General features: G+C 39.9%; 1 protein-coding gene across 1 annotated transcript; it reads right to left on the minus strand.

Annotated features, from left to right (window-relative positions):
• Window positions 1-337: 337 nt before the first annotated feature.
• Window positions 338-27,107, minus strand: LOC308499897 (zinc finger protein 474-like; the record flags this gene model as incomplete). The annotated part of the gene is made up of 3 exons (XM_081053802.1): window positions 338-1,145; window positions 4,040-4,220; window positions 26,076-27,107. The coding sequence occupies 3 exons, from the start codon at window positions 27,105-27,107 to the stop codon at window positions 994-996; spliced, it is 1,365 nt and encodes a 454-aa protein (XP_080909928.1). The 3' UTR covers window positions 338-993.

The raw sequence follows: 27,107 nt of genomic DNA on the forward strand, positions 1-27,107 counted from the left end.
AGTCCGGACGAAGCAGCTCTGCCTGGGGGAGCAGAATTTCCTGGGCAGAGCACCTCCCTGGCCCTGGCCTCCTCCCAGGACAGCCCTGTCTCTATGAATACACATTCAAGGACTCTAAAACACAGCGCAGTTTCACAACCCACTTACTGTGCCTAGAGCTTGGGTGGAGAGGCACAGAACTTCCTGGCAGGCTTTTAGACCTCAACAATAAAACACCTATAAACCTCTATGAGGGCATGTAGAACTCTCGCTGCACTTCTACAGAAGGAAGGACCTCCACCCATTTGATGAATCGCAGTGCAGCAGTCCCCTGACATATGAGGCTGGCACTGGCTCTGAAATTTCCCTATTGCATTATTAGTAAGGAAATATAAGTCTTATAGGATTCTAAAACTTGAAGTCTTCAGCTCTTTTTTGAATGTCTCTCCAGTTGAATGATCTTACAAACAAAATAAGATTCCAAATCAATAGTTCAATTAAAAACACTTCCCTGGATCAGAGGAAGCAGGGAGTGGCATGTTATTTCAATAAGCCCAAGGATGGGAAGGAATCCAGCTTTTCTTGAAACTGAGGAGTTGCCTGAAATTGCCACCCAAAGCCACTGTTCACTGAATAATAGTCCTAATTGTGAAGTTCAAAATCTCGTTCAGGAAAATAGATTGGGAGAAAAATGGCAACAATTGGCTCTGAGATCAAAATGCCAGCTCTGATGAAAGGCAGCCCGCTTGCAATTCTGCCTGACAAAAGTGTGACATGCATGGCCCCCAGTGTGTCTCTGACATGCTCTGCGGGTTAAAAGAAAATCATGTGCCCCACCATACATTGGTCACACTCACGCCACCAACGCACTCTGGGGCTCTTGTGCTAGGCGGCCTTTGGTTCATCCCAGTATTCCTGGCTTCCTCTCCTCACTAACTTTTCCTCCTTCCCACCATAGCCCAATCTCTTTCAAAACCATTTAATTCCTGTAACACTTTCCTGGGAGAAAGGACTTTACTTGGCGACCTTGGGTTTACAGGACCGTTGGTGAACAATCAGTCTGTCTGGCAGGAAGGTACGCCCACAAATAGGACAGGGAACCAACTGGCCCTGGGCACTTGTCCAAGCAGCTTCATTTAAGGCTTCGAGATCATAGAAACCTTTGGCTGGATAGTTAAAGAAAAAGAAAAAAAAAAAGAATTAAAAAGAACAAAAAAGAAAGAAAATGAAAAGAAAATGGTAAAATGGATTAGTTTTCGTTCTGGAGACCATATTCTACTTTTTATGGAAAATATTTGCAGGAAATACCTGTTGACTGAGGCTTTAAACAAATCCTATTACTTTTGCCAAAAAAAGAAAGAAAGAAAGAAAGAAAAGAAAGAAAGAAAGAAAGAAAGAAAGAAAGAAAGAAAGAAAGAAAGAAAGAAAGAAAGAAAGAAAGAAAGAAAGAAAGGAAGGAAGAAAGGAAGGAAGAAAGGAAGGAAGAAAGGAAGGAAGAAAGGAAGGAAGACAGAAAGAAAAAGGAAAGAAAAAGAAAAAAAGTACTTCTCACACAAGGGTTGAATAAAGTTAACTATATGAACCAGAGGCTTTTCACTCATTGGATTTTAAGAAGGGGAAGACATTGTTTTATGTGTTATTATATGCATTCTTTACTAATTATTAACATATCTGCTTACACATTGTTATCTTGCAAATATAACTTTTGGCCTTCTTTTAGTTGACTCTAAATATAAACTTACAAAGGGAAAAGAACATGTATTTGTATTTTCCTCTTCTGTAATCCTTCAGTGGAATGTTTTTAGAGGCCAAAACTGACAGTTGAGAGCGAATTTAAGATAAATTATATCCTAAAAATTTATCATCTCTCTAAAGCCATAAACTCAGAGATTCTTAAAGTAATTAAAGTGAAGAATGCAAACAGAATGGTTAATCTGACAAAAAGAAGTGCCCTTATGAAAACAATAAAGACAACCGAAAGATGTATAATCTTCATTGGCAGAGCACAGGAAAAAAAGGCATATGGCTTTATTTTAGAGAACAGTGTGGGATTTAGCTTTAATGAACCTTATTTAAATAGAATAACTTTAGTACATCAAATTGACTATGTCTTAGACTCTCACAAAATAGTCTCCCTCCCCAAATGTAGCCAGGCCCTCAAAATGTATATAACATAGTTTTTATCATTTTCATAGCACATATATTTCATTAAAACCCAGGCAATTCTTATATGATTTGTATAATGGTTCACACAACCATAGCAAACCTTAGATTTCTTAACATGCCTACTCCTAATATTTTTTTCTTTTTTTGCTCCATGGAAAATTAAACCCCGGCAAACCTAGTAATTTCTCCTTTGGATAAAACAAGTATCACTTTTTACGTAGGATATGAAGATGTAATTTGAGTGCTTTTAAAACTGTGGCAAAAAGAATGGCACTGACTTTCTTCTTACTTGGGAGTTTTAATATGGACTCAAAATGTCCGAGTGTTCATTGATTCTCACTTTAAGATGAGTCATCACATTTCTAAAAGTGTTTGCATAGGGCATGGACTTTGTTTCTGGGGGAAGTGTTATTTGAACTCTGTGACTACAGTAAGTCCATGGGGCGGGAGTGGTAATGGGAATTCTCTCGGTCTAGAGAGGAAGGAAACAAAAATAGCGTGAGGCCAAGAGGAAAATTATAGAGAGTGCTGTTATATGACCTACCTTTTCCATCTGTAGGCAATAACAGTGGAGGGACCCACCAGGGCTTTCAAACCAGTCATTTCTTTCACCTCTTCTAGACTTGTGATAATTATGCTCAAACAGAGAAAATGACAAAGATCCGAAGAAAAGGAAACACATTTTTTATCCCCAATAAGAATTTCTGGGAAGAGAGTTTCATTGAAGTAATCAATTTCTTTGTGGGCAGATGCTCTAATTTCAATGGATTGATGTTTTCATCTTGAGCTCTTTTCCCACCTGTATGCAGAGCCTTCCTCTTAGCAAGAACCTTGAATCATTGAATTCTAGAAGCATCTAGAACTTTATCATTACAACCTAAATCCATTCTATGGGTTGTTAAAAAAAAAAAAAAACTCTCTTTGGATCACATATCTAATAAGAGTGCTTTGGACTAAATGAAATGAAATAGTCTCTGAGGTAACTTCAAGCTCTGAAAATCAATAGCTACATAGGGAGAATGAGTGAATTGAATGATACACTTCTAAAACACTAAGAATGATATTCCTTTGAAGGTAATTAGAGGATCAACTGGGAAAATGACAATGGTAGATGAGAAAGTCCAAGCTTGTATGACAAAAATATTCTGTGAAGTCTCTTATTCTCATATCCTAAATGAGTAAACGTAAGGCTCTGTAACCAGATCACACATGGTAGTGCATGGCGTTACAGTTTCATTTGGCTTCTGCAGTGCTTAGCAAAGTACTAATTGCAAAATTTTTAAGATCTTGACATTTCCTATAAATTTCTAGATTTCCAGTTTCTTTTGTATTATTGAAAGATGACCACACTAGGTTAAATTTTTTAATAACACCAGTTGGAATTGGGCAGGAGCCGTCTCCTTTAGAGAGAGCTAGTTCTCTCTAGCTCGCCATAGTCCCCACCTTTCCTTTTTTCATACATGGAGAAACTGATCCAATTTTGAAACCTGATTAGTGGACCCTGAATGCATTTGAGTTTGGTATACCTCTGCTCTATGAACACTAAGACATATTCATATTTGAAAACATGTCTCCAGATGTCCCCAAAGTTACTTTAAGTTTCATGTATTTTAAGTATTATGTTTGATAATGTATAAAAGTAACTTTGGGGAAATATGTAAATTCAAATAGATCCCTCTCCCTGCACAGTTTTTCCAGGACGTGGTGTCTTTCTGCATCTGAAGACAACACTTAGGGCAGGCATTTCAGAACTATTTTTTCTATTCAGCTGCAGCCGCGACAGTATATGTTGGGGATTTCAGTTTGAACAAGAAAGAAAAGAATATCCCTTTTCATAAGTTTAGAGAGAAAAGTCTCTCCTTATGCACTCAAGTCTTTTCTTTTAAAAACTTACCACTAATGGTCATGATTTGGGGTTTTTTAGGTTCTGGTCTCCTTAACTGTTTGGGCAACAAGTTGTTTTCATTATGCCATTTTTTCAGACATTGTGGCTCATGGATGGCAATAGATTTTGTTCCATATTCACGACCACAAATGTAGCAAACAATTGTTGGTGGACGCCTAATCATTGTTGGCTGCAAATAATAGAAAATATCTGTTAAAGTTCAGTTTTGAAAATTAAATTTTAAAATTATAATATATTCAAATTAGTTAGAAATATATATATACATATACATATACATATTTAATTCCAACCAGTCTGGTGAATTTCACCTTTTTGAAAATTAAGGGAACAAATTAGGTTACCTGAGTGATTAAGGTGGGGGTCAAGATGTGGCTCTGGGAGGACGATAGGACATAAAGATGACCTAACCAGAATTCTACATATTGCTACTTTATAAAAATGTATTTTCAATTGTCTTCTGACTATTCTCCATGCTGGGAGAGTACAACAATAAATCAGGTATAGATCATCTTCTCAAAATATGGCTCTAGTACCCTAATGTCTGAGAAATAACGTGATAAATGTCACTGGAAAGTTTGTAACAGACAGTGTTGTGCCTGCCGGCATTCCCTCATGTAAACAACTTTCTTCTGCAAACACCTGTGATTCCCTACCATTTTTGACCTGGAGTAGGCTAATCAATTTCAGATGGAAACTGGTGGATAAATACCCAGCTGCCTCCCCAAGGCTGATTTCATACAATCTTTCAGAAGTCCCCACTGGGATTGCACCACAGTTGTTCATTAGCTCACTATATAGGCTTCCTTCTCTTCCTTGTCTCTCTTCCCACTATTTTACTGGGGTTTCCTGGGGTCACCTCCCAAATAGAATAAAACACTTGTACTGCATTTATTTCTTAGCATTTGTTTCTATGAGAACCAAATCTAAGGAAGAGTTAAGGATAAAATGCAGTAGGGAGTTTCTGCTTCTGTCCAGGATGTAGAAAGTTCCAAGAAATATTACCTCCACCTAAAGAATGAGAACAAATTAGATAACTTACAGAATCATACATTCTGAGCTCATTGGAGATTCAAAGTTGCAAGATAAATTAATGAACTAACAGGACTGCCCAAGTTTGAGGGTAGACCAGCAGACCCAAGAGAAAACCTTCCACACCCCAGCGTTACGTCATTATGGCCAAAAATTGTCTGCCTCATAACAGAGCAGGATAACTCAGTGAGAACCCGACTGAGGAGCAGGCATGCAGGTACTGTCTATATAAAGTCTCCCAATGAAACGCCAGGTCTGACACCCAGTAACAGGAGGTGACAGTCTAACACAGGAGAGAGGCATGAGCATTGAGAGAAACCATCACCAAGTCAAGAACACGAGGCTGCCTAAATCTAAGGGCAGAGCTGGAGAATTAGGCCTGGCACCGGGTACTAGACAAGAACAGTCTACAGCTTAAGGAGGGGTGGGAACACTAAGAGGAATCCCTTCTCTGTTGCAGGCACGTAGGGTCCACAGGAATCTGAGTGCAGCAGGAAAACTGGGAGGAGCCCTTTGGCTCTAGGCCTTACACTAAGTACAAGGCAGGGACACTTTACCACTGGGAATTTAAGGCTGTAGTCCACTGCATGTAACTAAAACAATGGCAAGACCCAAACCTTGCTAAATTACAGACTCCATTGACACAAACACTTATACTCACTGCCTGACAGAAGAGGAGATATACCCATTTCTGGGCATAAGTATAATTTACCTCAGAATCTTGCGCACAACATCCAACATTCAATCAAAATTAAAAAGTGCACACATACACACAGAAAATAGGACCCATCATTGCCAGATCTTAAATATAACCAGACCAAGGGATGGCTTAGATATTGGAATTATCAGGGTTTTTAAATAATTATTTAAAAAATAATTATTTTAATTAATATTTTAAAAGCAATTGTAATAAATATGTTAATGGATCTAGAGGAAATGGTGGGCAGCATATGGGAAATTAAAGCTGAGAGATGAAAAGCAGGTAAAAATTATTCAAGAAAACCAAAATATTAGTGAACTGTTATTTAGAGGAATCATGTATAGTTGCACTTCATGAAAGTTAGTCTGGTTGCAACTTATCTAAACAGGCTAGCAGAGCAGCAGCATATCTCTGAGAGGTTCACCATTCATGGCTCTGAGGGTAAGGAAATCAGGGGTCCAAGAGAACACCAATGTTTTATTCTAGGTAACAAGGAACATGGTGATTGTTATTTACTGGGGGGGGGGGGGAACAGGAATGGTAGGTTAGGGAAGGAGAAAAAAATAGAATCTGTTCTTGACTGGTCGCGTTTGACATATTAATAGACTGAAATGTGAATAAATCCTGCCAAAACAGGAAATAGAGGCCTGCAATTCAGGATTACTGGGTTTCAGAGCTATTCACACAGAAAAGGCATTTAGAACCTTGGCAATTCTAGAAAAGGAATATTGAGAGAATGTGTGGAGAAAAATTCTTGAGAGACTATCTGCACTAAGGAGAATGAGCAAGGGAAATTGCAGCCTAAAGAGATAAAGGTTCAAGTTTGCAGTTAAAAAAAACAGGGCATGGAGACAAAAAGACTCCATTCAAAATTCTGGAAACAGTCTGGTTTCCAGAAAGATGGTGTCATCTACTCTGAAATGCATCTACTCTAAAAAATGCTCCAAAGGAATGAGTGGTTGAGAAAGGTACTTAGATCTGGTTACCAATAGATTATAAATATGTGACTTTCGAGAGTTCAGTTCCAATGGAGAACTAAGGATAAAAACTAAATTGTTAAGTGTTAAAGATTAGGTAGAGGACAAGAAGAGTGCACCTCCAAACAGCTTCCAGAAAGAAAATTAGAGATATAAAAGGAGTTGAAGAACGATTCGTTTTGTTGCTGTTTTGGGGGTAGGAGTGTCTTTTGCAGCTAGAAACTGAAGGCCTAAAAGAAAAGGAATAATCAATTTAAAAAAGGGTCTCAGGAAGCAGGAGGAGGTGGGATAAGTTGAGAATGTTAGCCTCTGAAGAAGGGGAAGGAAGAGGAAACAGATGAAGTTAGAGAAATGTTGCAGAGATGGGAGGCACTAGTTAGTGAAGCTCACATTAGACAAATTTAGTCTTCTGAGGATAAAGCAAAGTGATCTTCAGAAAACGAAGAGATTCAAATTCTGGGAAACAGAATAGCTAAGAATACTGCGATATGGCACTGCGGGGAATGTAAGTAATGCAACTAGGGAAGAATACTCGCCCAATAATGGCAAAGATCCAGTTAAGTTGAGCTGCAAGAAATTTCGGTGAATTAAATAACCTTTTTCAATATGTTCTTAAGTAGCACTAGGTGGTATGAAAGCAGAAACTAAGTTAGTGGTGGGGTCTCTTTGGGGGAAATAAAACATAGTAAATATGTACATCCTTTAGAATCGGCCTGCTGTGAGCTAAGACTCTTGGGGCTTACACCTGCAGTTGAGAGAGCACAGAGCAAGGTCAAAATCAGAAGGAAATACACTTACAAATTCTGTATACATGAGCAGATTCTAGAAGAGTGAATCCACAGTTAACACAGATCAAGCAAAATGGAAAATGAAGTTACTCCCTAGATGATCCAAGTTTTTAAAACAGCACATTATTTGAGGTAGAATATTTTAATTCTACTGTTCTGCACTGAATTATGCCAAAAGGCTACATTCATCAAAATAACTAAACAGTGTTTATCCTTCCTTGTCATTAGCCACGTAGCATCTAACACCTAAAAAGTGACTTTTAAAATATTTGGGAAATTCAAGACCAAAGAGCAATAATTTTCAAAATCTCCAATAGTTCCTTAATATTTTTATACATATTCATTGACTTGAAAGATTAATTAAATGCAGGTTTTTAGTTTACAAATGAGAAGTTATTCTTTTTACTTTGAGAATAATGAATTTATTAAAATTCCATGTGGAAAGTATGAGCCAACTCCAGTATGCAACCAAGCATATAAGCAAAATAAATGGCATGGGTCATAAAACGAAGGCATTCACATCACATTGTCAGAAGGTTTCTTTTGGAAGGAAAAATTCGAAGAAAACAGGCAGACCCAGAGGCCAGAAGACATGCACAAAATAACTTAAAGGGATATGGGAGAAAATTAATACCATAAAAAGGCTAAGATGTTCTGTATTATATTTTCCAAAGCTTGCCGCGTGTTATATATTTGTAGTTGAACTGCAGTTGAACCTACAGCATACTCCATATTCTTGGGTTTTGAACATCTTACTCCTAAGCCATGCTCTACGCAAGTGCAAGAAAGGCAGACACAACCCATCCCCATGGGTCTGAACGGAGATAAGAGAACCTCTGGTAGTTTTCCTTCCTTTCAGGATTGTTACTTTGAAACTTCCAAGGAAAGTGGAAGAATCTCCGATTTGTGGTTATTGCCACTACCCCAACTGCTAAGGTTTTACCCTTTAGCCTCTTTCTCCAGGGTTTTCAGATGGAAGTGGATGTGGGGGGTGGAGGGGAGGATGGAGAGGAAGAATAGGAAGGGGAAATTACAGTCCTGGCAGAAAGAAGGCCCTTCTTGGCTTTTGTGCTGATGTCACGTGGCATAACAGAGCAAGGCAGGACCAGGGGACGGTTTGCCCAAGGGCCTGTCTACGTGGGGCCTTGCCAGGGACTGCCAACTCCAGGAAAGTGTAACATAGGAAGGTAAAGAGGAAGTCGTTAAGTCTAAAGTTACTGCAGAGCAAAAGAGTCAATCAACTTTTTCCGGTCAACACTTCAAATATTTTTGGGGCAAGGCATCACTCTTTTAACATGAGGGTAAAGCTCGTTTTAAAAAGGTGATATTTGAATCTACATAAGTGCTATGTCAGGTGTGAACGGTATTGTGTGTGTGGGGAGGGGGGCTCAACCACATGTCTCTACATATAAAAGTTTATCAGGGCTCATCACAATTTTGCTTTTATTCTTTCAGTTTCCTGGGAAAGTCTGTTTAGGCTGGATACAGTCAGAGGCACTTGAACACTTCAGGGAAAGCTTTCATGTGTGTACTTCTTTTAACTTGAATCCGCTAACTTTCATGTGTTTTCAATCATTTTGCTGGCCACTACTGGAATTATCATTTTATTTTCCATGCAGCATTTTTTTGTATCCTTTTTGTTAATATCTTTTCTTTGTCAGGAACACCTCATGTTCAATCTTTTAGGCCAGGACTGCACAGTGCAAACGAAAGTGAACATTTAACAACTTTTCTCCTAATCATGCTAGATGACTTGTCACCCATCCATGCATTTGTACAATTTAAACTAAGTAGCTATAATACCACCATTAAAGCAAGGGCGGGGGAAGAATAAGGACCAAGAAAAGAGAGTGGATTGGTTGACAACATTAAGAAAGGTATTGATAGAAGAAAAATGGACATAGTTCCAGAAAACCTAGACGAAGATGCTTATTTCAAATAGCTTCAAATAGTTCTTGATGACCTCCCTGCCCTGATAGCTCAGGTTGAAAGGAAACCACAGTGAACTACACAACTCAATAGTTAATAGACCTTATAGAAGGATGTGTAACAATTGGTCAAAAGGACAAAATATTTCTAACATTAAATACTATGGCATGGATCTTAACAAAAAAGATATTGAAACTAAAATGGAAGTCACTACCAGCAGTTTTACAAAAGATGAGAAACAGTCAACATTTGGTCATTTCTTCCATTAATCCCACAATGAATACTAAGTGATAATAGTGTAAAATTATAGTTGTGTAATGTTATTTACAGGAGACTTAAGAGAATGTGATCCAAGGATGTAGCATTTTGAAGATTTGATGTGAAATAGAAAATGGTAAGTGATATTTATGGGGCATTATGCCCCTTTGAAAATCTAACAACTGCTATGATCATCTCCGCCGAAAAAATACACATGTATACAGAATTATGGATATAATTTCGAATGATTGGTGGACTCCCTAAAACCCACCCATTAACCCCAGGAAGTGAGCTGTTGGGTTTTTAGTCAGAGCCCAACTTTTTTTATCAAATAGATGTTCCTTTGTTTAAGGAGGCATCTGGCACCATTTAAATGCCTCAAAAAGTACTGAGTTACAGCACACAGGACCTTATGAAAAATATACCACTTGCGGCTTTAGGGTAAACTTAAGTCTGCTTTGCCTAAAACAATCCCTATTATACCCATTGTCTTTTACTCTCTAAATTGTCCTTGTTCAGTCAATAAATTATACAGTCACTCCAATCCTTTTTGAAAAACATCAATTAATAAAATATAAGCAATTAAGGCATGAAACAATAACAACAAAAGCTTAAAAATATTGAAGCTGTGACTATAAGACTGGCAATATATTCATTCACATATAAAACTGAGGCAAAATGACTATAGAAATTATGGTTAGGAAAGAGAATATAAAAGGAATACACCTTGACAAATAAAAATACTTATAAAAATTGGGAAGGAAAGGAAATGTACAAATGGTGCCAAGTTCTTCACTTTTCATGGCAAACGGTCAATTAAAGCAGGTATGGAATTAAAACATGCTTTGGAGTTAAAAAATTTTTTCAAATCCTTGAATAATTTATATTTGTTTTGTTTTGTTTTTTTAACTTTGGTGAGTCCTTTAAAAGAGAACATTCTAATGAAGAAATATTTTTCTGAAGTTCAGCAATATCATCAGTTTCACTTTGGATTCTTTTTGCCAAATTCAAGGGACATTAAATATAACATCTCTTAATAATAACTTGGATAAGCTGATCTCACGTGTATAAAAAAAATCGGCATGTCTATTAATTTACATATGTTTGTATACATAGAGATATGCCTGGAATGATATTCACTAAGGTCAAACTAATTTGAGGGTAATTTTATGCCAATTTTATACTTTTCTCATGGTTTGAAATTTTACAATGGAATTGTGTCATTTTTATAAGAAAAACAAAATAATTAAAAAAAAAATCAACTCCAGAGTCAAAACTTAAGCAGGAGTTAGGTAATAACATCAGTCGTAAGAGGAAAAATCAAGTGGAGACCAAATAACTTTCTGAAAATTGCTTAAATAATTGATAAAAGATGATATTTGTCTTTGTATAAAATACAGTTCAATATTGGAATTAACTAGTAATTGAAATTAGAATTAATAATAGGAATGCATACAGCTTTGCATAGCATAAAAGTACAATGTAAAATGAAAATATGTATAGTACCTTAAATTACATTATTCCAAGGATACTATTTTATTTTGTCAACTCTGCATAGTTGAATATACATCAGTTAAATGTTTGTATGATGCAACTTAATTGAAGTCCTATTACTTTACTCCATTACTTTAAAAAGCAGTAACAAAGGCCTAAAAAATTAATCTGAGGACAGGATTTAGTATGAGTCCATTTCTACCATACTATAATCTAAATATGGCTCTTTTAGATATTTTAATTTTGTTCAGGCTTGTTTTCCTGACTTGGTTGCATTAGTCAAAAAATGAATTTACAAATAACTAAATGAGACCATATGGTATTAGACATCTTGTGTTGAAGGTGACAGCCAAAAAGATAATTTGGGGCATGGCTGCAGTGAACTGTCCCTTGGGTCCTGTGTGTTGCCCATTGTGGCCGGAGTGACAAACCACTATAAATTTTCAGCCTCCCACCTGCCCCCCTTCCCTCTGCACTTCACAATGTTTTGCACAAATCTGGACTGTCTGATGTGATACCAGGAATTTCTGTGGTTCTCCATGGCTACAGAATAAAGGCCAAATACTTTATACTGACTTTATTCATGCCCAGCCTTTGCCCCATGAATCAGGTCGTGAGCCACACCAAATTCAGCACCCTTCCCCAAGCTAGAGGCCAAGTTTTCCATTTTGGTGGCTTCGTGACTTTATTCATTTGTTCCTTCCAGCAACCAGCATTTAAATTAAATATAGCACCTCCATCATGCTGGAGGTTATGGGGTAAACCGATCCTTAGCTTTTCTTTGTAATAAAGACAGACATATAAACTATTAATTAAATCAGAAGGCAAAGTTTCTAAATGCCACAGTAGGGAGACAGAGTGCCATGGGAGTCTGAAGTAAGAAGAAAGGATAGCGTTTGGATAAGATGCCAGTGAAGTTGGTGATATTTGAAGTGGGTTTGTTGAATGAGTAGAACTGTACTGATGAGGGGAGAATTCCCTCAAGCAAACAACATGATATATTCAAGACTGGTTGATAGAACTGCAGTTTGTTAATATGAAAGCTATAAAGACCAATAGTGAAAAGACTGATTAGAGGAAGTGTGAAAGCAGGATCAGTCTGTTCAAAACATGGGTAGTTTTCTCAGATTTTGAGAATACAATATTGACACCTTTTCTATGTGTCCTCCCATTTTCCACCTTGGTCCTGACCCCAGACTCCATCCTCCTCTCACTAGAAGCTAGCCCTGCTTCAGGAGCTGGGTAGGGACTTGACAGACAGTACTAGAAGTAAATATTTTCTATGCCAAGAGAGCTAATCAACCACATCAAGGCATTGTGTTGTTGTGGGAGTCAGTCAAAGAGAAGGCAAAGAAGCAAAGTAACAAAAAGTGTCTTGATCTTGCTGACACCTGAGTGCAAGGATGAAGACTTATTATCCTTGAGACAGCATCGGATCAAGAAATGAACCAGGGGGCAATTTATAATTTTCATATACTCAAACATTTTTGTTCTTCTATATTGAAGAAATACAAACTGGTTCTGCCTGCCCTGAAATAGACTGAAGAACTCCCAAGAGATAATAATAACACCAATGCAACTGAAAACATCTGTGAATAGATAAAATGTCATACCACTATTACACAATAGTGGGCTATTACTCAGCAGTAAAAAAAAAAAAAAAAAAAAAAAAAAAAAGAGAACTGCTGCTACAGGTACCAACATAGACGAAACTCAGAATTGTTATGCTGAAAGAAGCCAGACCCAAAAGAGTACGTTACTGTATGATTAGATTTATATAAAATCCAAACTAAGCTGTTATGATTAAAAAATAAAACAAAATCAGGGGTTACCTGGAAGCTTTGGGGGGAGATGAAAATGTTCTGTATCTTGATTATGCTGGAATACAACAGGTGTATGAAACTGTCAAAACTGATTAAATTGCATGCATTTAATGTGTGCAGTTTATTGTTTCTATATTATTCCTCAATAAGGAAGATTAAAAACCACTCATGCAGACCTAATTTAGTGGAGTGCTTTTGTATTACCAGGCTCATACATTAGTCAGTTCAAAGTGAACAGCACACATCGTCAGTTGAAATTCCAAAATCAATGTATTTCTGAGTGACTTTTGCTAGGAACTAGAGAATATTTTTAAGTGACCTAGATTCTAAACCCTTTAATTGATCTTCCAAGAAATCCTCCAATTGATAAAAAAAAAACAACAAAAAAAAACAAACAAACAAACAAACAAAAAAACGATAGTATAGACGAAAACTGAAAAAAGAACTAAAGAAAATTAGAAAATGTTTTACTGAGGTCCTTCACCCCAGTGGATGCTTAAGTTTTTGCTAGAGAAAGCACACTCGGCAGCTAATACCATTCACATACAATTTCATCCAGAAAAGCCCAAGTCTAGGGTGTCAGAGCCTGAGACTTGCAGCAGAGATGGGCAGCTTAAAAGCAGGGCTATTTCTTTGTCCCCATGTACATAGCATCTGGTCTGCTGGAAACATAACTGATACCAGTTTCTCATCTTTCAGTAAGAGGAACTCCCTGGTCTTATAGTATACGAAAGAGAGAGAGGAAGAAAGAGAGAGAGAGAGGAGAGAGATTGTGTGTGTACAAGTTTTTGCTAGAGAAAGCACACTCTGTCACTTTCCTCAGTTGATTTCAGGAATACTGAAAGGCTCCCTCTGACTCAAACTATTCATTCCTTTACATTTTCCTCGGCTTTGACCTTGACTTCCCTCCAGCCTACTATTATCATCTTTAGACTCATTCCCTTCGTGAAGAAAGAGCCAAGATCTTTGGCTCTAGAAGGTCACAAGCACAATTTACCTTCCTGGTACCACCAGAGATCAGAGGAAGGAAGCCTTCCATTACACTCATTGGAAGGCAGTAGTGGGCTGAATTTATTTGAGGCAGTTGACCTGTTTTTCTTTTTCTTTTCTTTCTTTCTCTTTTTTTAAGGAGGATGTTTTAGTGGGCTGGGCCCAAGCAGCCATATCAAAGTGTAAAAGATGTCTTTTTTTATTATCAAGTATTATGCAAATGAAATGCCTGGCTCTTTACCCCAAGTAACATGTTTTGCACATTGCTTGGAAACAAGCAAACAAACAAAAAAATTCAGAAAGTTTAATGGTCATTTTTGTTTTTGGTTGCATCATAACAATCCCTGCATCAAAATAGCCATATGCCCTGTGTTCACTGGGGAATATTCATTCACCTAAGAGTCAGAGAGAAATCAAGGAATCCAGAGGTCAGAAAACATCCTGAAATGGAACCATGACTTTGAGTAAATTAGGAAAAAGATGATGCTCTACCTTAACATACTTTCAAACTATTAATACCTGTTTGTGATCATTAATCCGTAATGATACAAGTCACAAGACAAAACATTTGAAAATGGCGGCCATGGGAGAGACACAGATGACATCCTCACTTTGTCTCAGGACTTGACCTAGAACCAGCCCTATGTGTTAGTGGTACTTTGTTTCTCAGCTGGAGCGTGACTGGAAATGAGCACAGTATGGCTAGTCTGCAAATATCTGGGTTCAATATCTCTCTCAGCTTCACAACAGTTAGTAAAGCAATGGCATTCTAAATATTGATACTCAAGTTGCCTTGTGAGAAGAAGGAAACCAGAGACATCTGCTGAAAACACAGCTGAGAGTGATTCGGGAGATGAGACCTTAACTAAATAGAAATGCATCTGGAGGAAAATGCTGTCCTCAGGACAATTGTGGCCCAGATGTGTGTCTCAGGAAGATATTTCTGGCCACAGGCAACGTGCCAGGCATCGTGCAAGGCTCAGAAGCGGGAACTGGCCATAACAGAGAGGACGACCATACTTAACTCCCCACCTTTATTTGGGAACTATGTTTTAGTTTTTACTCAGCATTCTCTCGGGGGCAGTACGTCAGGTTGACAGGTCCCTGTCTGGCACGCACAGAGCCCGTTCCACCCAAAATCAGTCAAGAAACAAGGACAGAGTGAGAAAGGGACCTGCTGAGTGGAGGAAGTATTTTCTCCACTTCTCTGCCCATTGGTCTATTTGAACTCAGACTGATCAGTTCAGAAAACTTCTCTCCAGATGTGGAAACTTTAAGGATCCTGGGCTTTATGTGGCCCTGTAAAATTCTTAGAAGGTTTGGTTCCCAGATGTCTGCGCCTCATTGTTCTGGAGACTCCCACAGGTGATCCAAATGCTGGTTGGCAGCTGGGGTGAGGTACCCTATGCTCAGTCACGAAGCATATTACCTGTGGTCCCTGCACAGAACTCACACATCCTGTCCCTCATGACCCAGGCTGCCTTCTTCACAATCTCTCACCCAGGCTGCCCTTTACAAGTACCTCCCCTCTGCCTTGTCCTTTGGGTCTCAGATTATAAATGGATAGATCAACAGCCATTTTTTGCCAACAGACAGGCGTGCTTTCCTCATCCAGGACAATGTTTTTAAACATTTGTAACATGAACATCTTTTAGGTGGGACTTACTCTCTGGGATACCACAGGCTCCACCACTCCCTTTTCCGAATGTGCAGCTTTTGGGCTTGTGAGCCTGAGCAGGCTATATTCTCACCCCCTCTCCTCACTCATCTCCCCGATAAAAGGTATTTGCCTCCTATCGCATTTCTAAGAAACGGGCTAAGCTTATGGTTAATTTGCATGAATGTGTTAGTGGCTAAAAAGGGTTTGTGACCTATCTAGGGAAATCTTCGCATTCTAGCTGGGATCTCCTATAAAGTCCGTACTTTAAGTCAAAGGACTGAATCTCTAACTGTGAAATTACAACAGCATGCCAGGGAGAAGGGGAGGCATTTTGGAAAAAAAGGTATGCAGTGATGCATTAGCGATTGTCACACTGAAATTTCCCTGCTCTCTTTGAAATGAAACTCTTAGGCAATTAGAACAGAACTTGACAGGGAGCTTGAAATCTATCCTTAGGCTACAGAAGCACCGAGTTTAAGGGATGAGACCAATTTCCAAGACCACATGCACATAGTAACCATGTGTAATCTTCAAGTCATGTACTTGCCGGAGGATTTTTGGCTTCCGTCACTCCCAGCTGGGTTCCAGGCTATCAAAAACAGGGCCCATCCTGCCAGGGTCTGAAGGAATTTTGTGAATGTGCAGCTGTTGGAATGGGTGTCATTCCATTGACAGCGTTCCTCTTTCCGCATGACAAAACTGCACAAAGAATTTGGGCCTTAGCTGCTGTTTTGGATTTTCCACACTCCTGATTCCTTCGATTAGGCCAAATAATTGAAATGTCTGTGGTCAGTACACAGGGCATATCACAGAATGCAGAAGTTTGGACGGGGAAATTAAAGGGACAGTTTGTCTCCCTGCATACTTGAGGAAGAGTAAAACCTCTTTTAGAAATCTTTGTGAGTATTACAATATTGAAAATGTCTGACCAAGTAGCAGCTAACTATTACCGAGCACTTTCTAAATATCAGGCCCTGTACGAAACCCTTACCATGCTTTATCGCAGTCGTTCCCATAATAATGCTCTGGGCAAGACTCAGTGGCTCTGTTTTATAAACAAGTAAATGGAGGCACAGAGCAGTTAATAAGTGGTGAAGATGGTGTTCATCCAGCCAGTGGATCTATGAAGGTGGCAGGAAAGAGCTGACAAGCGAGCATTTGTCAGGTACCATCCCAGGTCTTTTGCAGACATTCTTTCATTTCAGCCTCTCTCAATGGGGGAATCGAGGCTGGGGGTCATTAAATAATTTTCCCAAAGATCTCTGGTTTCATTGTGCATCTAGCATCTGATTCCAGTTGCTTCTAGAAACAGGCCATCAATGGTTAGCGGAGTATCATTCTCTGCTTTATGTGTCTAGAGTCAGCCATTGGGTGGGATTTGAGAGAAACTAGCAGAATTCCTACTTCTGCTCTCTCTATCACCTCAAAAGCTCGTTCTTTGGGTTGAACACTGCCCTCTCCCCGACCCTCTTTCAGAATGCAAATAGTCCTATGAGAGATTTTTCTATGAAGGAATTTATCAGATTTTCCCAACTCCCTTCCGATAATATCTAGGGGTGGGGGTTGATAGAGGCAGGGAGGGTATAACAGGTGTTGAGAGTAAAAGGAGATCAGACTATGAGGCCAGGTCACCAAAGACTCATTTTCCAAAGTCAGGATTTTGCCTGTGGGCATGTAAAGTACAATTTCAAAAAAACGTGACTGAGACTGGATGTGTATCATTACGTTTCCCTTCCCCCAGGCTGACCTATACATGCAGACAAAATATAAGTAGCATTTTAATATATAGGAGTAACTGCATCGTTCAGTCTCAAACCACAATAATTGCAGAGTTTGATTGTCTAGAAACCACTGGTATTTCACATTTACTTCTGGGGTTTTCAAACCATTCTACCCAAATATCACATCTGGAAGGATCATTGTTTGAAATGAAATTGTTTTTGGAAATCACTGGGTGCCACGTAAAAGAATTTTTCCAAACCAACTGATTGGCCAACTATTAGAGAGAGAGTCTGCTATCTATGACATGGAGTTTTGTCTGGCTCCTCTTAAATGTAAGAAAGACTTGGTCATTCATTTGGTAGCGCTGTGAATACTTCCTGATTTAGAAAAGTACCTGATTTAAAAAGTACCTGATTTAAAAAAAAAAAAAAAAAAAAAAAAACAGAAACAAACAAAAAAAAAAACTATTGGTATTTTGAATATATGCTTGGCATTTTAATTACTTAATTGCTCATCCTGAGATACAAGGCTGAAAAATATAAGTCAAAGAACAAATTCCAAATAAGATTCTCTGTTTCTGAAAGGAATACGATTTCTTAGCTGAATTGTTTTTTCTTTTTCTTTTTCTTTTCTCATTTGAGATACAACTGCTTTTTTTCTGATTCCTTAGAAGGATATGGATTGGAAGGTAAGGTGTTTGATTACATCTCTTTGCAAACTGTTGTAAGAAGGACATGCCTTGAAGAACGTGAACAGAGGATGTCCCGGGTATTTAGTTTCTGTGCTCCTCTGTTTGGCACCAGGCCTGACCCTCAGGGTCAAAGGGCTTCCAGGTCACAGGGTAAAATGAAGTAACAAGGAAGCAATCGGGGCAAGACAGGAAAACCCACAAATTGAGACAGCCACTGAATTTTCCCAGCTACTATAGTTCGGAGAAGAGAAGGAAAGCATGGATACTACCCAACCTGGCACTGGGAAGGTAGGTTATTTCCAACGCCTAATTTGTCTACAACTTACACGCTAAAGGGCCCCCAGCTCAGGGGGAAGGCCAAGGGTTTTCCAATCAAGCGAAGAAGAAAGTTATCACCTTGGATAGGCCTGAAAGAATTCTAACCTTGGAAGACACTTCCTTTCCTTTTCTTATCAAAGTTCTTGAACCCAATCCTACCCTATCCTTGCCCTATCCCTTCGCCTCTGATTTCCTGAAGCTTTAGGCTCAGACCAGTGATTCTTTCATCTTTTCATCGTCACTGCTTAAACAAAGGTAGCCTTGGATATGAGAGCTTCTTGGGATTTTTATTAATTATTAATTAATTATAAATTAATAGATGACAGGATCATGGCATCAGAACTAGCGCTTGGAGCAGGCGTAATGGAAACTTATTGAGTTCCTGGATTTATTAGGCCCTTCTTCAATTTGTAGGACATTTCTTTATATAGAAGACAACCTCACAGAGGTAATATTTGAAAGAAACAACAGATGTAAGGAGGTGAATTACACAATATAAATAGAAAGCAAGAGATGGTGCCCTAAGTCAAATATTCTCAGTGCTCCACCTGGTCAGGAAGCTGAACTTGTGCCTCACATTTAACAGTGAGATTCTAGTCACGGGGCAATCACCTCTGTTTCAATAGGAACTCCTTCCAGATGGCGTTGTTTTGCCTTAGGTGAAGTTCTAAGAATTTGGGGAGAGATTTTAGTTGTTGACCTTGGAATTCAGATTTCTAGGAACTATGGACATTTGTTCAGACAGAAGGATTTACTACGCATCTATCAGTAAAAAATGCGGGTGTCTCTGTTTGGGGCTGGAGGCAAGGAGATGGGGGTGACAGGAAGAAGCTGGTTAAGAAGACATATGAAATCTTTTAAGCGAGGTTAATTCTTTGAGAGTTGGGCATATTGCAGTTTTGTGCATTTTAGGCCTGAATACTATCTGAATTTGTAACATGTGATCGTCTACTTTCACAGAGGTTACAATCACTATTTTTCCTTCTAGGGAGGCAGAAAGCCACATATTAGAGCACCGATGCAATGACCACCTACTTTCACTTTGGTCTTTGGGCTCTGGGAAAGGTAGCTATATCTATCATGGGCTCTCCCACCACAGATATGTGATATATAATTATAATTTGAGGCTGATTTTTAAAAATAATCAGCAGACTGTAACTTGTATAGATAAGTGTCACCCTTCAAGTTTTTATATTAGGAAGCTATGTATCAAGTTCACTGGTGATGCTGCTGCTCTAAAATTTGTGACTTCCCCTACCTTCAACACACACGTACTCCACACATGCAATATACACACACAGATTGCTTCGGGTCAGTTTCTAGACCCAACAGTGCAGAGGAGAACTGGTCTTGTTACCTTGATGTTGTGCTTCGTACACCTGAGAGCTGTGGGGTCCTAGAACGCTGCCCGGATGTGCAGGCATGGTCGGCACCAAGGAAAGAGAAACAAGTGGCACACGGAGTTGGAGATCCGTTGTCTAGCTGCCAGCATCATCAGGGACAGTTTGTGAGGTCGAGGCTGGTTTCCATGACAGCAGCAGAGCTGAGGAGGTGGACTCGGGCTACTGAAGATGATTATCAGGGTGAGAATCCCCAGCAAGATCCCACGGAATGTTTTCCCTTCGAGAACGTCCACATCATTTTGCGTTCAGGAATCATTCAGGCAAAGGGTTCTAGGCGCCTTAATCTTGATTTTAGGAACTCATTTACAAAGGACTAAGTAGACCCTTAAAATTAACCTTTTTTCTCTCTTTATACCTCTCGCTTTCCCATGTGATAGGTCTGATGAGCTTGACTGGGATTTCATTGAACTCCTTCATCTTCCCAGAAGCACCTACAAACATGCCTTCATCTACATCCAAGCTCCTGCTAAATACAGATGTGCCCCTCTGTCACACCCCAGCCTCTGAATACGCTGGGATTCCAACCCCTGGTGCCTGCTTCTCCTGCAGGTTTTATACTTGCCTTATCACCTCTCCACTGGATCATGATCCTAAACATTCAAATATAGTCTAGAAGCTCCCATCTTTTAGAGAAACCTCTCTTAACCCTATATCTCTATCTCTAGCCTACCCATTATTTCTCTCCTAGTCTTCAAAGCCAAACTTCTAAAAACACATCCTATCTTTAGCCTCCATATACTCTGCAACCCCCACCTCTACACTGAATGTGTTCTCTCCGAGGTTATCACACTAAATCCACATTGCCAAATCAGACAGACATTTTTTTGGGCCCTAATCCTACTGCACCTATCTCAGCATTCCACAATTTTTTAAAAATTAGTCTCAGGTGTACAAAACAACGTAATGATTAGACATTTATACCCCTCACAAAGTGAAAACGCCCCAAGTCTACTCCCCCTCTGACATCACTGTTAACATACAATTGACTATATTCCCTATGCTGTATTTTACATCTCATGATATTGCACACACACACACACACACACACACACAATCTCCACAGTTTTACTCTTGACATTTTCTCTGATCTCGGTTTTCATGGCGCCATACTCTCCTGTCATTTCTGCAGTATCTCCAGGCACTCATTTTCCACCCAGCTCCTTCCCCTGTAACCCCTAAATATGGTACTGCTTTTGGGTTCAGCCCTGGGTCTATTTTTTAAACCTATACTAATTCTGATAACTTTAAATATATGTTAATACTGTACAAATGTATACCATAGCCCAGTCTTCTCTTTTGAGACCCAGACACATATTCAGCTGGACTTACTCACTTAGATCTATCACAAGCATTTTGAATTTGATATGCCCAGAATGGAACTATTCATTTTAATATCCAAGAACAAACCCTTTTTCAAGTCTTTCCCATCTTAGAAAATAGCACAACTAGTGCAGTTGCTCAAACTAGAAACCTAGGAGTCATTCTTGACCACCTTCCTCACCCCTCCACATCCTAACTATCACCACGTTCTACTCATTTTACCTTGTCTCCATCTCTGCTATCTACACCCTAGGGCAAGCCACCATCAGTTCACACCTGGATTCTTGCAGTAGCCAAACCAAGGACGTCCCTCTGTCCACGGAGCAGCTGAAGGGACTATGCTGTTTCTACAGCTGTATTTTGTGTTCCTCTTTCCTCCTTTATTAGGTTCCAGCAATGTGTGTACTTCTTAGTTCCATTTGAAGATCTTTCTTACCTCAAGGCCTTCACACATGTTACCTTTGGCCAGAATGTCTCCTCTTCCTGCCATTACCTTCCTCCTACACCTTTACTCTTGGCTAATGCTTTCATACTTTGCATGTCTCAGCTGAAATGTCACTTCCTGCCAGGGGTTTTCTCTAATAAAGATCCTGAATTTCAACCACCACCATAGACACTGTCATAGGACAATCTGAAATTTTATATTTATTTCTTTCATACTATTTCCTCCATAAGACCCCATGAGATCAAGAGCTGTATCTATCTTTATTACGAGTCTATATTTAGTACTTAGCCGATGCCTAACAATATTTATTGAATGAACAAACTTCTGTCCTCTGTTTTCTACTAAAAATTCACAGTCTGGCAAGATAGTCATACCCTTTTTGTATCACACATGTGCTGCTCTCTTAGTGACATGAAAAGATGTGGGTCTTTGGAATTAAGTAGATCTGACTCTGACACCCACTACCAAACCCTACTGAGTGCTTTGGGAAAGTTGATTAACCTCAGTCTACCCACCTGGAAAGTAGGGAAAATAATGTGTGTCTTATTATGAAGATTAAAATGAGATCTTGTAGACTGCTGATCATAAACATACACAACAAAAGTTCCCTTTATTCCGTGCCTCCTAATAAACTCCAAATAGGTACATGTGCACACACAAAAGATTTGCAAACGTGAGAACACCCATCCTGCCCTTCTAAGTCTTTCTCACTGTGACCTTCCTATTGAGAGTTTTGCCTTTAGAGAATAAGATACTTAGCCACAGAACAGAATTAATAATATTAAACCTAATATGTAACTGTAGCCCTAAGTAATTCAAGTTTGTATTCTAAGAGCACCTCCTCAAATATAATCTGGAGAAAACACAGAAAGACAGCATTTTTGATAGTGTAGAAGACATTACTTTAAAACACCAGATGGCAGCACCAGATCCTAAAGAGGTATCTGATGGGATCTGAGCTCTAACCTGGGCATCTAGAATATCAAAGGCAGCTTAAAACTATATTCAGAGAGACAATCGTTTATAGAAAAGATAGTTTCTCTAAAGAAAAATAATGCCTGCTTTGTAATATAGTATAGGATTTTCAGGAACAGTGTTTCACATATTACAAGCAAAATCCTGACAAAATAACTCCAAGCATTATCTAAATAATAAAAGATAATTAGACAAACGTTTCATTTTAGTTTGTAGTTATATTTAATTAACTGTGTCAACCTGTGTTCCAATTAGTTAAAGCTAAAGAATGAAATACTACTGGCTTCTAGAAAAGGGCCACAATTTTCCAAATATTCAATGTAAATATTAAAATGTATTCACTCACATTAAAACAAGGAGCAATAATGACCTCTCATACTGTACTTCCCAGCATCCCTTAGGAAACTGCTCACTAAAATAGACATCAAAGGATCCCCCTAAATAACTGCAATATTAAAATTAAAAATTATAATCTATGGTTCTCCATATTATGCCTCAGAATTTCACCTAGAATTAACACCACTGTTAAAATCTTGCTAAATTGGATACTGCTTATTCAGACTTTCATTCTTTTAGAGAAAGAAAGGGAGTTCAGTGCTGCTGGTGACACCCTGTAATGGGAGACCCACAAGCTCAGGGCAGTTACACCTTCTACATAAACATCCACACTGAGTGCTTTATTTCTCTTACATATGGGTCGTATCCTTCCTGACTTCCCTGTGAGATCAAAAAGTATACATTCAGCCCTCTACTCTGGATGAGAAGCAATGGGGCATCACAAGCCGGTACACTGCTGAGAGGGTGGAGCAGAGCTAAAGCAACGTGCCCACCGAGGCCCTGGAGGAAAACTTGCCTTAGTGGCGTTTGTCTGTGTTTAGATTTCATTGAAAGGTGACAGAAGCATCTGTGTCATAAGAGAACTGCGCCAATCTATGTTGGAAGAACATTCCGAGCAGAGGGTAATTCACTCTGCCAGCGAAACAGTCATTGTTGCCCAACTGGAGTGAACTGTTTTCCAGGTACTGTGATTGTGGTTCTGAAAATGTTTCTTTTTCTTTTTTTCCCCCCACTTTAATTCACAACAAGACTGAGCCCCCTGAGAATATCAGGCAAGATCGATGATTCTAATCAAAAGTCAGATCAAGGATTCTAGAGGGAACCTGTTGTAATTGACAAGAAAGGAAGCAAACATCTGAACTGTAGAAAGAATGCATGTGCAATACAGTCAGCCAAAGTCAGCCGTCACAGGCAGATGAAATTCTGAAATCTAATACTGCATAGGGCAGTGATCTTTATGGAAAATATACGATTCACTGCACTATCTAAAATTTAAATGATATAAGAAAGAAAAACAGCAACAGACAGGATCAAATTAACCAAAAGAGAAAACTACAGTACGCAGGAGAGGCTTCCTGCTGAAAGCACTGTGGCATGGCAAATGTCTTTTTTAGTGAAGGAAGGAAGTCCATTGCTTCAAGAATCTTATGCCTCTCTGAAGCCTTGATTTCTCCATTGTAATTAAACCAAGCTTGCTTTCCATCTGGCAACTACAGGGACCCTGAATTTGATGACCTTTCTATGCCCTCCCGTAAAGCCTGCGTGGTCCCCAACTGGGTCAGCACACGTCTCATAGCAGTGGGTGCCAGTTTCTCACTGACACACACCTTTTCAGGTCTGACCCAGCCATGTCCTCTAAGTGTCTGTGTGCCGAAGGATGTCCCCGACTCTGATCTAAATGTAAAAGTCCAGGGCCATCGCTGGCTTCTCCTTCTGACTTCCTCCCCTCCAGATGACGGGGTGAGTCAAGAGTTATCTTCTTGTGAAGCTGTGGGCCCAGGCCAGCCTCTGTTAGCAGTCGTGACTGAGTGAGAACATGCTGTGCTCAGCCTGTTGGCTCCACTCTTGGGACCACAAAGTATGTGTTACAACAACAAGCCCAGGAACCCTGACCCCACTCATCCCTATCTGAAGATCTGGAATGAGAGTATTGGAAGTAAATGCATACAATCAGGAAACAGGGCTCAAAGTCACACACGAACAGAGCTTCTCACTGTGACCCTGAAACACAGATCCTTTTGCTCTCTGAATCCAGACCTCACGCATTTTGGAAGAAAAGCAACAGCCAGAAGATGGGAAAAACAGATCATGTTTACGAGGCCAGCCTGCAGTCCATGACACACTTAGAGTTTGAGTTTTCATTCAGCAAAGAAACCAGCCATTCTTTCTTCAATGTTCATCGGAAAACTTATCCCAGCTTCTGTTAGTCTGACTCTTCAGCTTTAGGGTCATTGTCTTGGAATCTTCCAAACCCATATTCATTTCATTTTAGACATGGAAGTTAGGGAAAAGTACTAGACATTTGCTAAAATGATGCAATGACAAAGGAAAAAAAATTGGATTAAAAATAAAGGCTGCCCCCCCACTATCTCTGGTTTAATCCTTTACGATGGCTTGAGGAACCTTAGTTTCCCAAAAACAGTCCACTTAAAAAATGTTGCAGGAGGGGTGATTCAAGTAGCAAGCGATAGGAAAAAAAAAACAACAACAAAACTTTGACTACTTCCTATTTCTCATGAATTGACATCATGTAAGGTGTGATACAGGACGGCATGCCCCCTCCCTGGGCTGAATGGTATGACAAAGTCCACGGGCCATGCCGTGTCTTACAGCTAGCCAACCTCATCAGCATCCTTCCCCAATTCTGATTGATGGCAAAACTTCAGGCAAAGGCCCAGCAACACTTCACCTCAGGTAGGGGACCCCTGAGGTCATGCTTACTTACAATTGCCCAAATGAGGGGTCAAGGCATGACATCCCTCCAAAACACAAGGTACAGAGCAGCAGCGGCAATTCAGCACTTGCCAGAACCGTGAACACATGTGTAGTTGCTTCTGTGTCCAAGCGGGGGTTAATTCGTAACATACCACAACCATGTAAGTGTTAAAAGAAACATGCCGTACCCGCAGTGCATGTCTATTTCTGCAAGGGCTCCAGTGTTTAATTATTGCTAAAGTCATTTGGGGTTTTTGACACAGATTCTATTTTAGTAAGATAAACTCAGCATAACCCAGCATTGCCAAAAATGAATTCCTAAGGTAGATGACTAAAATAAACTGGTAATAAATATTGGCTGTTGGAACGGGAATTATAGTTCTGTAATGTAGACATAGCATTAATGACTCATTTAAGTAACAGTCTCTCCCAAAGATCATCGGTCTGAGGGGTCAGGGAAGAAAGAAGTCCATCTCTCTTGCTTTTAGGCAGCAGAATGGAAGAGGACTATGAACCCATTAGGCAGGGACGTTCTTATGTCTGTCTACTTTGCCAACAGAAATATAGCCCCCAGAGTCCTACAAGGGGTCAACTTGGACAAGCTGCACTGAGGCAGAAATAAGGCATTAAAAGGCACCATCCTAGGGGTTGAGGACAGTTTCCTCTCATTCCTCTGGAGGCGGAATGAACCCTCGGGTCCACCCAGTGCATCTCAGGTGCCATGAATTACCTTATCAATCACAGGAGGTGTGGCCATGTTCCTTTGCCGCTTGGAATTAGTGGATGCTTTTAGGCCACTTTTACTCCCTAATGTCAAATTCTGAACTTGTGGCTCACGTGGTTGAGCTTTACAACTTCTCTGGTGTACCAGAAGAAGGTCGGGGGCAAAGGTCTGGCTACAATTTGGGCAGGGCACAAGCTGAACTTCACTTGGCCCCTCTTGGCTGGACTGTCCAGTTGGAAGGGGCTGAGGCTTCTGTGGGAGCAGCCGGCGGAGCTCCCTGGGGAGCCGGTCATTTTCTATTTTCCATTTTTCCAAGCATTTGGGCTCATGAATAGGAAGGGACAGGGTGCCAAATGCCCTACCACAAATGTAGCAGATGAGAGTCCTTGGTCGGGGTGGGATGCCACCAGAAGCTTTCTTAAGGCCAGTAAGATCATCAGAACTGTTGGGGTTTGGCGCTCTGGGCCTCTCATCCTTCGGCTTGCAGCTTCTCTGGTGAACAAGAAGACGGTCTGGCAAGAATGTGCGGCCACAGGATTCACAGGGCAGCAGCTGAGCCTGAGAACTCTGGAACGCTGCCTCATTCACTGCCTGAAGGTTGAACCCACGGCCGCCGAGAGGCTGTGGTTTGGAGGGTTCTGGTCTCCTCAGGTGCTTGGGCAACTTGCTATTTTCAATATGCCACTTCTCCAAGCACTGAGGCTCATGAATGGCAAGTGACTGGGACCCAAATTCTCGGCCACAGATGTAGCACATCCGGAATCCAGGCCTGCGGGATAGGATCACAGGTGGCCTGGGCTGGCTTTCCGACATAATTCTCTTACTGGACCGTTTTGAGAGTATCACAGTTCCAGGTCTGTTTTTCTGAGGGTTTGTCTTTATTTTCTCACCAGGACCGACATGCTCTGTTTCTGGCAAAAGGCCAGAGTAGGAGTCACTAGAGTGAACAGCTTGGTTGATAAGGAAGGTGGGTTCCTTACAATGGTGGAAAGTCTGTTGCAATCTGTTGGGAACCCTTCTCTGCTTTCCTCTCTCCAT

This window comes from Rhinolophus hipposideros, assembly GCF_964194185.1.
Source record: "Rhinolophus hipposideros genome assembly, chromosome: 7".
Lineage (NCBI taxonomy): Eukaryota > Metazoa > Chordata > Mammalia > Chiroptera > Rhinolophidae > Rhinolophus > Rhinolophus hipposideros.